Source organism: Lycorma delicatula, chromosome 1 (assembly GCF_047948215.1).
Source record: "Lycorma delicatula isolate Av1 chromosome 1, ASM4794821v1, whole genome shotgun sequence".
NCBI lineage: Eukaryota > Metazoa > Arthropoda > Insecta > Hemiptera > Fulgoridae > Lycorma > Lycorma delicatula.
In genome coordinates this window covers 7,982,490-7,994,865 of record NC_134455.1, presented here as the reverse complement: position 1 = coordinate 7,994,865, position 12,376 = coordinate 7,982,490, and the positions used below count along the sequence as shown (strand labels likewise).

General features: G+C 29.9%; 1 protein-coding gene across 2 annotated transcripts in view; it reads left to right on the top strand.

Annotated features, from left to right (window-relative positions):
• The first annotated feature begins 2,657 nt into the window (after positions 1-2,657).
• The window catches only part of LOC142323500 (NADP-dependent malic enzyme-like), a 267,327-nt gene continuing 257,608 nt past the window's right edge, over positions 2,658-12,376 (top strand). Inside the window, exon 1 of one of the 2 annotated variants that reach the window (XM_075363446.1) lies at positions 2,658-2,800. In XM_075363446.1, the coding sequence (XP_075219561.1) occupies positions 2,752-2,800 (49 nt within the window). In that variant the 5' untranslated portion in view covers positions 2,658-2,751. The remainder of the gene's footprint in view (positions 2,801-12,376) is intronic. The other variant, XM_075363280.1, reaches the window with a different exon arrangement.

Genomic DNA, 12,376 nt, shown 5'->3' with positions numbered 1-12,376 from the left:
AAAAAAATACAATAAGCCCTTTGCTGAACCGAAGCGGTGATCAATGATGAAATATTAAAGGACCTGTCATCCGCTGGGCTTAAAAGTTAAGTACTACGGTTTAATAAAGTAAAGACAATAAAACAATTATGCCTGGGGTTTTCTGCTTAGCTTAAGCATAAAGCATGAAAAATTAACTCGTAATTTTTTTAGTTATAAGAAGTTAGTTGCTGCATAATATTTAGAAGTGAAGTTTTTTTTATTAATGAATTTATTATTTCTACTGCATTTCATTACTTTTGTTTTGTTCTTGTTTATTTTCATGCGATAGTTCTTGCGTAGGACTTCATCTATGCCGTTCATTGTTTCTTCTAAATCCTTTTTACTCTCGGCTAGAATTACTATATCATCAGCAAATCGTAGCGTCTTTATCTTTTCACCTTGTACTGTTATTCCGAATCTAAATTGTTCTTTAACATCATTAACTGCTAGTTCCATGTAAAGATTAAAAGTAACGGAGATAGGGAACATCCTTGTCGGACTCCCTTTCTTATTACGGCTTCTTTCTTATGTTCTTCAATTGTTACTGTTGCTGTTTGGTTCCTGTACATGTTAGCAATTTTTCTTCTATCTCTGTATTTGAACGCTAATTTTTTTAAAATGCTGAACGTTTTATTCCAGTCTACGTTATCGAAAGCCTTTTCTAGGTCTATAAACGCCAAGTATGTTGGTTTGTTTTTCTTTAATCTTCCTTCTACTATTACATTTACACATGCAATAATGATTATTACATTAGATCTACACATTTTTAAAAGTACACAAAATTTTTTTTCACTAATAACTTCTGACTTTTTTCATATTTTTTTTTGTTATTTTTATTATTCAATAATTATTTATTGTAAAACATTTTACCATCACAGGTTAATAATTATTAATAAATCAATATAAATGTAAATTAAAATAAAGTTAAAAAAAAAATTAATAAAAAAGAGATGAAGTTTGATTCGATCCAAGTGCCTTCCCTTGTAAGATCCAAATATTTCATTAATTAAAATTTCGTTTGGCTATAACTCTGGAACCAATTAAAATAAGTTCCACTTACGATATATCTTTTAAAAGCTCTCAATGGGGGCTTATTATTGCAGTTAAGAAAAAGTCCAAAATCTAAATTGTTTTGGATTTTGAGCTTTTTTCGGAAACTTTGGTTCAATCGAATGCAATCAAAAGGGGAGGTGCAGAAATAGGCGTGACGTACGTACGTACATACGTCACGCCGAAATTAGTCAAATGGATTCAGGAATCGTCAAAACGGATATTTCCGTTGAAATCTGAAAAGCAAGATTTTTCGAGATCGTAATACTTCCTTTACTTCGTACAAGGAAGTAAAAAATAACAATATTCACCTCAATCAAACTAGATAACAGAACTATTATTACTTGAGAAAGTACAGCTTACGAGAAAGGGCCTATTAAGGCTCTGCTGCTATTTTTAATAAATTACCGAACAATTTTTAAAAAAATCTTCCACAAGTTTGTCTGAAATATAAAAAATTAGAAGGTTTCTTTTAAAAAATAGTACTACTGTTGATTAATTTTAAAATCAATAATCAGTTTTACTGAATAAACAGTTTTTAAAAAACCCCCTTATTCTCTGTATTTTTTTCAGTGTAATCATTAAAGCCTTCTGAGTTATGATTTATGTTGTAGTTTTTATATTTAGTAATGTCCTGTATATACGTTAATATTATTTTTTGTGCTTGTACTTTAAATTATTAATATGATTTTAACCACATGCTCTGTTTTTTTGCCATGGGTTCCTTCGGTCCACCGAACAAAATATTTATTTGTTGTATAATGTAGTATTAGTCAGTCCACTCATTGCAGTTTAATCAGTATTATTCATATTGTTACGTTTTTTTAATATAATTTAATGTACGAGTAACATTTATAAGTATAAATGTACAACCATCAACCTGTACTAAATATTTTATTGTAATGTTACTAACTTTGCATTGATATAGCAAATAAAGGTCATAAAATTCTTGTTGTAGTGACAGTTTTTATTTAGTATTTTATTATTTAAAATTTCGTTTAGTCTCTTAATATTTTGATTTTAATTTTATTATTATTAATTACTGTTCGTTTTAAATTCCATTGCGAATAAAGATTTTAACAAATTTTAAAACAATTGTTAGCAGTAAAACATTTTAAATATTTTTTCGTTACGTAGTAATTTAACTTTTTAATTAATCCAGAATGGACGCTACCAACAGAAAGTGCATGAGGCATCATCAAAGCTCTTGAACTTAATAAATTTAAAAAAAATGTACTTTTTCCAGTGTTAGGGTCGTTGCTACTAAGTCAGTGCCCTAAAATATAATGCCAGTGCGCGCATGTTAGTTTTACTGCTACATACGTTGTAAAAAAAAAATACTGATGTAAAAATCTTCCAAATAACAAAACATTTAAAAAAATAAACATAAAACGTATATTTCAGAATTTTTCCGATTCGATCTACGGTCGATAAGTTGTCTACTTAAATATTCTTTGTTTACGACGTTACTGGTATACAATCGATCGTAATCGCTTTGTTTTATAACTTGCTAGGCACCATTAAATTGCTAGCAAGAAACAAAAGGGTGGGGGTACTTTATTCTCTTCTTCAGAGACGGAAATCTGGTTTAAATATGAACATTGTACATTAGCCAGTGTAACCTGTATGTAACTGGTTACTGTTTTTTGTAATTAATCCTGTTCTCGCTTCACGGACATTATGAATAGTTTTGCTGTTATTTGTTTAATTATCGCTACATTTCAGTCAGGTAAACAAAAAACCAGTTGGGTACTTTATATATGCTAATTTTTAGAATTTTGTTGTTATTGGTAATTCGTTATATGAATGTTTTGGTGGTGGTGTAATTGAAAATTATTCAATTGATAGTGGCTGGTAGTTTTGAAAATTTTAATTCGTTTAAATATTGTAACTTAATATGTTACATAAATATATTTTTTAATTCTTTAAGTAGTAATTTATATATGTAGTGTATTATTATTTTAATTTCGTTAGAAAACGTTGAAATTCCCTTCATTTTCATTTTAAATACGAATTGAAGATAGTCATTAAAAAATTATATTCATTTAACACTAGTATGGAATTGCATGAAAATGCTTTCCTAGGAAATTAACGCTTGTAAATAAGATTATTCTTTTATCACAGAAAATAAATAATTTCAACTTAGAGATTTAAACAAGTAAAAAATAACTTAAAGATAAATAGGAACGGAATATATACGTATATAAAGATATTTTTAATTAATATTGATTTGATTATTTGTCGTATTAGTCGAATTTTTCATTGTCCCTGAAAAATGTTTTAGGTGAACGCACATTTATGATGGTAAATTACTTATTATTTACCGAAGTAATATTTTTTTTCAGTTTGCAGAATCAAACACTGCACTGTTATATATAAAAGTGTTTTGATTTTCGGGTCGTTGTAGAAAAAACAACAGTATGAAACTAGCCTGTACCGGTGAAATGTCAAACTTTTTACTTACTATTAATCATTTCAATTGGAGTCTATTTTAACAAATTGAAAGCAGCTATAAAAAAAATATTACAATTTGCGTGGTTTAAATTATTTTTTTTTAAAGAAAATAAGGCTATGAAAAAATTTATAAAAAGGAAATATAAATTAGAAGAAACCTTTTTAATTTAAAAATCTATTGAAGCGTATACAATTAAACTGTAAAGAAGGAGGTGTGTTATGTAAGATATAAGATAGTTATTTGCAATAGGAGCGAAAAAAAAAATAGCACAAAAATCCAACGTTCCTTTTTTTGTTTCACTTGTTTTTTACTATTTTGATCACTTTGGTTACACAAAATAACTTGCCGGCCTTCAGCATTTACACATTCCTGTAGTCTAGTTTCTACACTCAAGCACAATTCTGTTTTTATCAATATTAATTTCTCGACATGCATCTGTATGAAGTTTTCTCTTAAACGCATTCATGCCTATTAACAGCGCCTGAAAGTTTAAAAATCGCTTCGTCAGACCAAGACACTTTACGAAAGATGCAACCCCCTTGTATCTCTGCATGCAACATTTCCTCGCAGATTTATAATCGTCGATCTGGCCAGTAAGTAATCTTGGCCGATACATTTTCAAACCTAAACGTTGCATTAGATGCCACAAAGATCTTTGTGGAATGACTAACTCACTAGAAGCTCTCCTTTTTGATTTTTTTTTTGGGCTTTGGATAAATTGCCTGCACAACTAATATTTCATTGTCTTTAATAGTAACAATGACCGGTCGATCACGTTTTGGCACATTACAGACAGTAAAATGTATCAAATTTATTGCGTAATCTGTAAATTGTTAGTCTAATTTAGGTGTATAAAATTTTGTAGCCCATTTTCGTCGTTCACCATTTCAGCATTCTCAGTCTTCCAGTATTGTGTGACTTCTCTCTCTTTTCCTGTTTAGCCTCCGGTAAATCCGTTTAGATAATACTTCAGAGGATGAATGAGGATGATATGTATGAGTGTAAATGAAGTATAGTCTTGTACATTCTCAGTTCGACTATTCCTGAGATGTGTGGTTAATTAAAATCCAACCACCAAAGAACACCGGTATCAACGATCTAGTATTCAAATCCGTGTAAAAATAACTGGCTTTACTAGGACTTGAACGCTGGAACTCTTGGCTTTCCAAATCAGCTGATTTGGGAAGACGCGTTCACCACTAGACCAACCCGGTGGGTTAGTATTGTGTGACTATCCACTTCCATTGTTCGATGGTTAAATTACCTGTCAGGATTATCTGAAAAATACTAATACTTAAGTAATTAAATAAGTAACAAATAATAAATCAAGTAATACATATTTAACTGTTGCACCTACTTTTGTCGTTGTATGCCGAGTGGCTTCCTGAAAGAAATAAGTCATTCACCGAAACAGCACCGTCGTTCTCAAGAATAACAAATACAGTACGCCAGCCTTAAAAAGAAAATCTAAATAAAATGATCTACCGAATATATAATTGCATATCGGGATCCAACCAAAACCTCTTTAGAAGAACAGACAGAATATAGATAATGCACAAACTTATATAAGTAACATCCTCTTTCTGTTCATAATAAAACAGAGATTATATACAAAACAGAAATTAGGATACTCGTCCAGATTTATTCCAGGTAGATAAATAGAAAACCAGAATTCAGACCTATTAACAAAATATATAGCGTACCGATAGTCCTAACACATTTAACTATTAGTCTTGTATTAACAAACAATAGTGCAATAGATAAAAGAAAGAAGTTTACTTGTCTTATTTCACTGGCAAATACCTTTGCTCTCCACAATTAAAACTACCCTAACAGTTTACGAATGAAATTTAGTACGTTATCCCTTTCACTATCGGGAATTCACTACAATATTTCTTGTTTACTGGAATTATTCGTGGCGTCACCTTTCTTTCTTTTCCTGTGTAGCCTCCGGTAACTACCGTTTAGATAATTCTTCAGAGGATGAATGAGGATGATATGTATGAGTGTAAATGAAGTGTAGCCTTGTACATTCTCAGTTCGACCGTTCCTGAGATGTGTGGTTAATTGAAACCCAACCACCAAAGAACACCGGTATCCACGATCTAGTATTCAAATCCATGTAAAAATAACTGGCTTTACTAGGACTTGAACGCTGTAACTCTCGACTTCCAAATCAGCTGATTTGGGAAGACGCGTTAACCACTAGACCAACCCGGTGGGTTCGTGGCGTCACCTTAATCGTATCGAACTTAACTCACACTGAAATTTGTTCGTTCACAGTTCATCCTGCCGAATGCTCTCGCTAATGACGTCTCGCAGGCTCACACCGCAGATTTTCCTCGCTGGATTGACGTCGTAACGTCTCGCTGGACTGATTCGCAGAACTCCGCCTAACTCACATCTCACAGCTTCTCCTCGCGGAACTGACTTCTTAACGTCTCGCAGACTTATATCTCGCGGAACTGATTTCTAAATGGTTTCCCAGGAGTATTTATATTCCTGTCTTGTTTACTTAACTGGAAGCGTGAGAACGTTCGACCGAGGCTTTTTCCCATGATTCTGTAACCCGGTCCGGTAGCTTCTCACACTACAACGGGTGTTTATTTTGGATCAGCGGGCAGTATTATTAAAGACGATTATTAAACGGACCTGTTAGCTTAGAAAAAGAGTTCCCTTTTTGTCCCTTTCTGAATTCCTCCAGTTATTATATTTTCGACTAATTTCATAATAATTGGTAGGAATCCGTTACTCGTGCCCACTATACCGGTCTTGTTGCAATGTGTAACATAAATACGTCTACATTTGTAATTATATACCAGTACAATTTTATTCTTGCTTCACTACTAAGAAAAAGACTAACAAAAGCTGTGATTACGATTGAAAGTATGCTGATCATCGGTCTGTTGATTGTATTATTCAGTCAATTGCTTAAGTTGTATACACTTTGTCCTATAACATAATAATGTTTTCTTTATGATCCTTTGACAATGATGTCAGCTGTTTAATAAACTCGTAAAATTAATATTAATTTAGCTATTTGTGATCATTGTTCTTTATCTTGTATCATTCCTTTAACAGAAGGAAGATACGGATACAAATAATGAATGCACTTTAAAATAATTCATTTATAATTTTCCTTTCTGTTAGTAGATACAGAACTTGTTTTTCTAATTTAATAAGTAAAAATAGCGTCTGTATGTAGTGAACATTCTATTAATTTACGACATTTATTTTTTTTCGGGACGAATTCTCGATAAAACTAGATTTTTGTACCCGGTATATTTGTGTACTTCTGAACAGACTATAGAATGCTTCTTTCTTGCTTAACAGTGGTGTATAGTTTATCCTAAAATATTATTGGGATTTTCTGCCCCTGAATTAAAGTTAATTTTTAAATTAACATTCGTCTGACAAAATTTGTGTAAAACTTAAAAAACAATGTAATATTTGTTAGAATTTTGTCAAGAATTGAAAATTCTTGTATATGTAACTGACTTAACTACATCAAGGACAGAACTTTACATAATTTAATTATCCTCTCCCCTCACACGTTTTTCACACGACTGTTTAAAAATACCTGTCTATTAGGAATTTTTTTGGTGGAAATCGCAGATAATATTTAACAGCTTTTCTAGCATTATCGGTACAGTTATCTACTCTACTTTTGAGAGAATCGATTTATCCCTTAGCCTCACCTTATGAAAGTTGGCTTGCAATCGTTGACCAAAGCCTCCATTTTCTCTGAATATGGGAGGTCGAGGTCAGAACACTTCTTCCTCAGATAGAAACCTGAGGAGTTGTATTTTTTACACAACTTATATTTATTACACGTGTTTCTTATCGCAAGTATTTTATTTTTTGGTTGTTTGTAAGTGTAATTTAACGTTTTAAAATTGCAAGTGTAAAGATTAGTTTTTCATGTTTTTGTATTTTAATGTATTCATACTTATTACTTTTAATATTGTTTCAATTCAGAGATTTAGTTATTATATTAAAGAATGTAATAAACTGTATAATTTTATCATAATCTTATTTGAGCATTTTTTGTGAAAATATCATTGAAGATGGCGGTAAAATACACGTTTACTTTGATGAGGTTATAGGAATGTAATCAAATTATAACTTATAGAAACATTCGAGGAATGTAATTAAATTATATTTTTGTAATTAAATTTTATTTTTACGTAATTAATTAGTGGAATCACATTCGGAATTATGGAAAACTTTATTTATTTTGTGAAACAGAGAATTTTATCAATGATGAAAGAATAATGCGGTTGTCAGTACTCCAACGACGTTGGAGTAGAAGATTATCATAAGTTATGTCTATACAAATGTGTTTCCTTTATCGAAATTAATGAAAGTTTAATTCCCGTTGGAATGCTTTTAATGTAGTAGTTTTCTCAAAGCTTTTAAAAATAAATTATTATTGATTCACGTTTGTGTTTTATATTTACATTCGTAAATAAAGCATAATAATAAAAAAACTTCTAATCTATCGATATGTAATTTAATTTTTGGTTTGATTATATGTTTAATTTTTTCACGGATCTTTCAAGCCATCGTATCATACGTCTCTGGTAGTCACGTAAGAATGTTATTGTGTAAAAAAAATTTAATTCATATACATCCTGATTTATCTGCCTTCTACTCAGTACACAATATACCTTGTATCTTAATAAAATGCGGGGAGTGTTGAATTTTTATAACAGTAATTAAAACAGAAAATTTAATAAATAAATTTCGCATTCATTTATATTCGTTATCGTCTCAATACTCGGTTCAGTAGATTACCCGACTTTATTGGTGATCAAGAAGCGGCACTTTCCTTACTTACCTGTACGAAGTAAAGAAAATAATGCGATCGCGAAAAATTTCGCTTTTCAGATTTCAGCGGAAATATCAATTTTGATTAGTTTCGACGTGACGTCTGTACGTACGTACGTATTTATCTCGCATAACTCAACAACGATTAGCCGTAGGATGTTGAAATTTGGCATTTCGAAGTGTTATAACATCTAGTTGTGCACCTCCCCTTTTGATTGCAAACGACTGAACCAAAAGTGTCCAAAAAACCCAAAATAAAAAAAAAAATTGGATTTTGGACTTTTTCTTAACTGCAGTAATATTTCCTCACTGAAAGCTTTTGAACGATGTATCATAAGTGTTAACTTATTTTCATTGGTTCCAGAGTTATAGCCAAATGAAATTTTAATTAATGAAATATTTGGATCTTACAAGGGGAACTCACATCGGTTCGAATCAGACTTCTCTTCTTTTTTAAGTTTTTTTTTTAATTTAAATATATTGATTTATTAATAATTATTAACCTCTGATTGTATAATAATTTTACGATAAATAATAATTCAATAACAACAATTAAAAAAAAAACTTTTCATTTAAAAAAAAACATGTGTTTACGTAATTTAATAGGCGTACAAGGAAGTCATGTGCTGTCCACATCAGATTTTTTAAATCTGAGATGAAACAAAGACAGAAAAGTTATTTTAATATCTATTCTGATATTTAAACAAAGGGCATGGTTTGTGCATTTCTATTGATGGGTTTTTTTTTAATAAAGAAATGGCACTATTATAGGCAATTGATAATAGAGTAGGCAGTATTATAGTGTGTATTAATTCTATTTATTTCCAAAATTCCATACAAAAATTGCAAATCCTAATAAAGTACAAATTTGGAGTACAATGTTATAATGAGAAATAGTGCAAATGTTAGAAATGTTAAATAAATAGTATAGTAGAAATGTTGTAATATTCATAGTATGTAAATATAAAATAAGCAAAATTAAATTTTTTATTCTATAAATGGGAAAGGTTAGTTAGGTATCTCATTAAAAGTTTAAAACTTTGCGTTGATTTGCTATCACAAGAAATACAGAAACAAACATTGCGCCAGTGCTTAGGCTTAATGATTTTAACTAAATTATGCAGATTGTATTACAACATATCACCAGTTTAATACAATTTGTAGACCACTTTGTTGTTACAAAGGAGTTTATTCTAAATTATTCTGACAAAAGAAGTTATTTTATATTAACCAAAAGAAACTCAATGCTTTCAAATGAGAACAATCAATCTTTAAGAGCTTTCAAAAATTTCATCACTGTTGAACAAGGTGTAACATGGGTAGGCAAATGTGTAATTGTTTTAAGTTCACAACACATCTAAAAAAGCCTGAATGTTTAATTATTGGTTTGAATTTGAAGTGACACGGTTTTGTAACCTATCTACCTGAATGTATGTTTAAATCACCCACTAAATGCCCACTCCTGATGTAAAAAGTTTTCAGTACTTTATGTACATAAAATGCGCAAAAGGAAGAAATTAAATTGTAAAAAGAAAGGGAATACATATTTAGATCTTTTAACACCAACTACTAGCCGCATTTTTTTTTAGCAATGATAATTGATTTGACATCGGTGTAATAAGTTGCTTCCCAGCAGCAAATCCTGTACTGACATTTTGAGTAAACATTTAAAAAGTATTAAGTTCTTAACACATAAGGTGAAAAAAAACTTTTAAAATAATAGAAATTACTTAAAACTGAAATCATGTAACTGTTCAGTCTTTATGTAATTACCAAGAGGTAATTTTATCAATATACTAACCTAAATGTTTAGTTTGTTAGGGATGTTAGGATGTAGGGGGTATACTGAAATGACTAGCACTAGCTAGGGAATCTTGGGGAGCTGCATCAAACCAGTCAAAGGACTGAAAAAGAAAGAAGAAAAAGACAAAAAAAAGAAAGAAATATTTGGTGAAATATCAGTGAACATAATAACCATACATTTATTACATATAGAATTTACTAATGGAAGACAACTGACACACTTATTGTATAACCTTTCAACATACGAATATCTTTTTCTCAAAGAAAATTGAACATATCTAGTTTTCAAGTTCAAAGTTAGTTTATTTTAAGGTAAAACATAATTTTAATGATTCAAGGTCATGTTTACCTCTTGTTTTAGTTGTTCAGAAGTTGTAGAATAGTAGTACAGAGCCATATCATCGGCAGAACAGCTTAAAAAACCCTTAAATGAATTGGAACATAAATTATTAATAAATAGTAGAAAAAGAATAGTCCAATAACAAATCCTTGGAGAACTCCACAAGTTACTGATCTAAAAGCATTATATTGATCTTTGATTTTTACACATTGAATTCTTTTGGTTAAGTAACTTCTAAACCATTCCAAAGTTATTCCTCTAAAATCTTCTGATATATAAGACAGTAAAATATTATGGTCTACAGCATCAATTGCTTTAGTGATGTTTCTGAATATATCACCTAGAGAATTTTTCTCATTTAGACCTTTATATATGTCTAATAGAAATTTGAATAACGCATCACTTGTTGGTTGGCCTTCAATAAAGCCCAGCTGATTTAGTGAAAAAATCTTAAACATAAGTTGAAAAAACTTATGTTTTTCTTAAAACATTGATTTTTCACTATTTTCTCGACTATCTTGGAGAAAAATGAAAACAAAATGAAAAATGAAAAATTGGTCTATAAATATTTAAATCTAAAGAATTCCCCTTTTTGAACAAAGCAACAACTGCTGTAGATTTTAAGACTATGGAAATTTTCCACTTTCAAAACTCAGGTTGATCAAAAGCCCAAAAATGGAGATAAAATATCCTTATCTTCATTCATAGTAAATGCAGAAATGCTATTGATCCTTGGCAATTTTTAACTTCAACCCTTTTGTAACCAAAGATACTTCTGCACATGTAGAAGAAAAATAGAAATAAGATTACTTGTATGAGTTTTTGGGAAAAGTAGTTTATACTATTTTCATCCAGTATTAAAGAAGAGTCTAATTCTTTCTTTAAATCTTTTCTGATATTTACGAAGAAGTTATTGAGTTCTTCTTCAGTAATTTTTGGTTCCTCTATAATAACCAAGGAGTCACCTAATAAACTTATCCTATCACAACTTAATCTATTTACCCTCCTACCCCTCCATAATATACATTGTTAAATGTCTGCCACTATACATATTTTTTCTTTTTTTCGAATAAGTTGAGTAGAAACTGTTTTTTGTATTTTCAGTATCCTTTTTTAGACATCACTTGAAGTTTTAAAATAACTATGTAACCTTTTTTCAAATCTTTTTTAAACTATCTTGTACAATTTATTTGTTTATTTTTGCCAGTTAGACAAGTTATATGTCATTCAAAACATATTTTGTCAAGACCACATATTTTGTTTTATAACAAACTGATTATTTTTTGTAGCCTCTTCTAATGATCACTTAAGAATATAACAACTACTGAAAAGCAATATCTACATTGTTTAGACTATAAATTAAATAAAGTTCCAATCAAATATGATTAAATTCATCTTTAGCAACTAATAATCAATTCTCTTTAATAAATGTCAATTTTTTTTTTAAATTTCAATAATTGTGTCATGATCACTATGTCCCAAATAGCACACTATATGTAACTAAAGCTATTTCCTTTGTTCTAAAACACATGTGATCCAAAAAGATTGAACTATTTACAAATACTCAGACACTCAAGCCTGCTCGCAATGAAGTCTACTCATAAAATATTACCTAAGTTTAATTCAGACTGTAAATTAGGAACAAAAGTATTTTGGAATCTGTAAAGTAACTAGTTATAAACAAGCGATATTAAAATGTTGTATGTGTAGAAGGGTGTTGAATGAGCTGACATAATAACAAGGTTTAAATATTGTCTCCCTATCAAAATATAAAATTTGTGAAGGCCACAGAAAAAAGGCCATCTGTAAAGGTATTTAATTCTTAAATACTGCAATTTTTGTTTTTAAACAGATTATATAGAATACGTGACGATAAA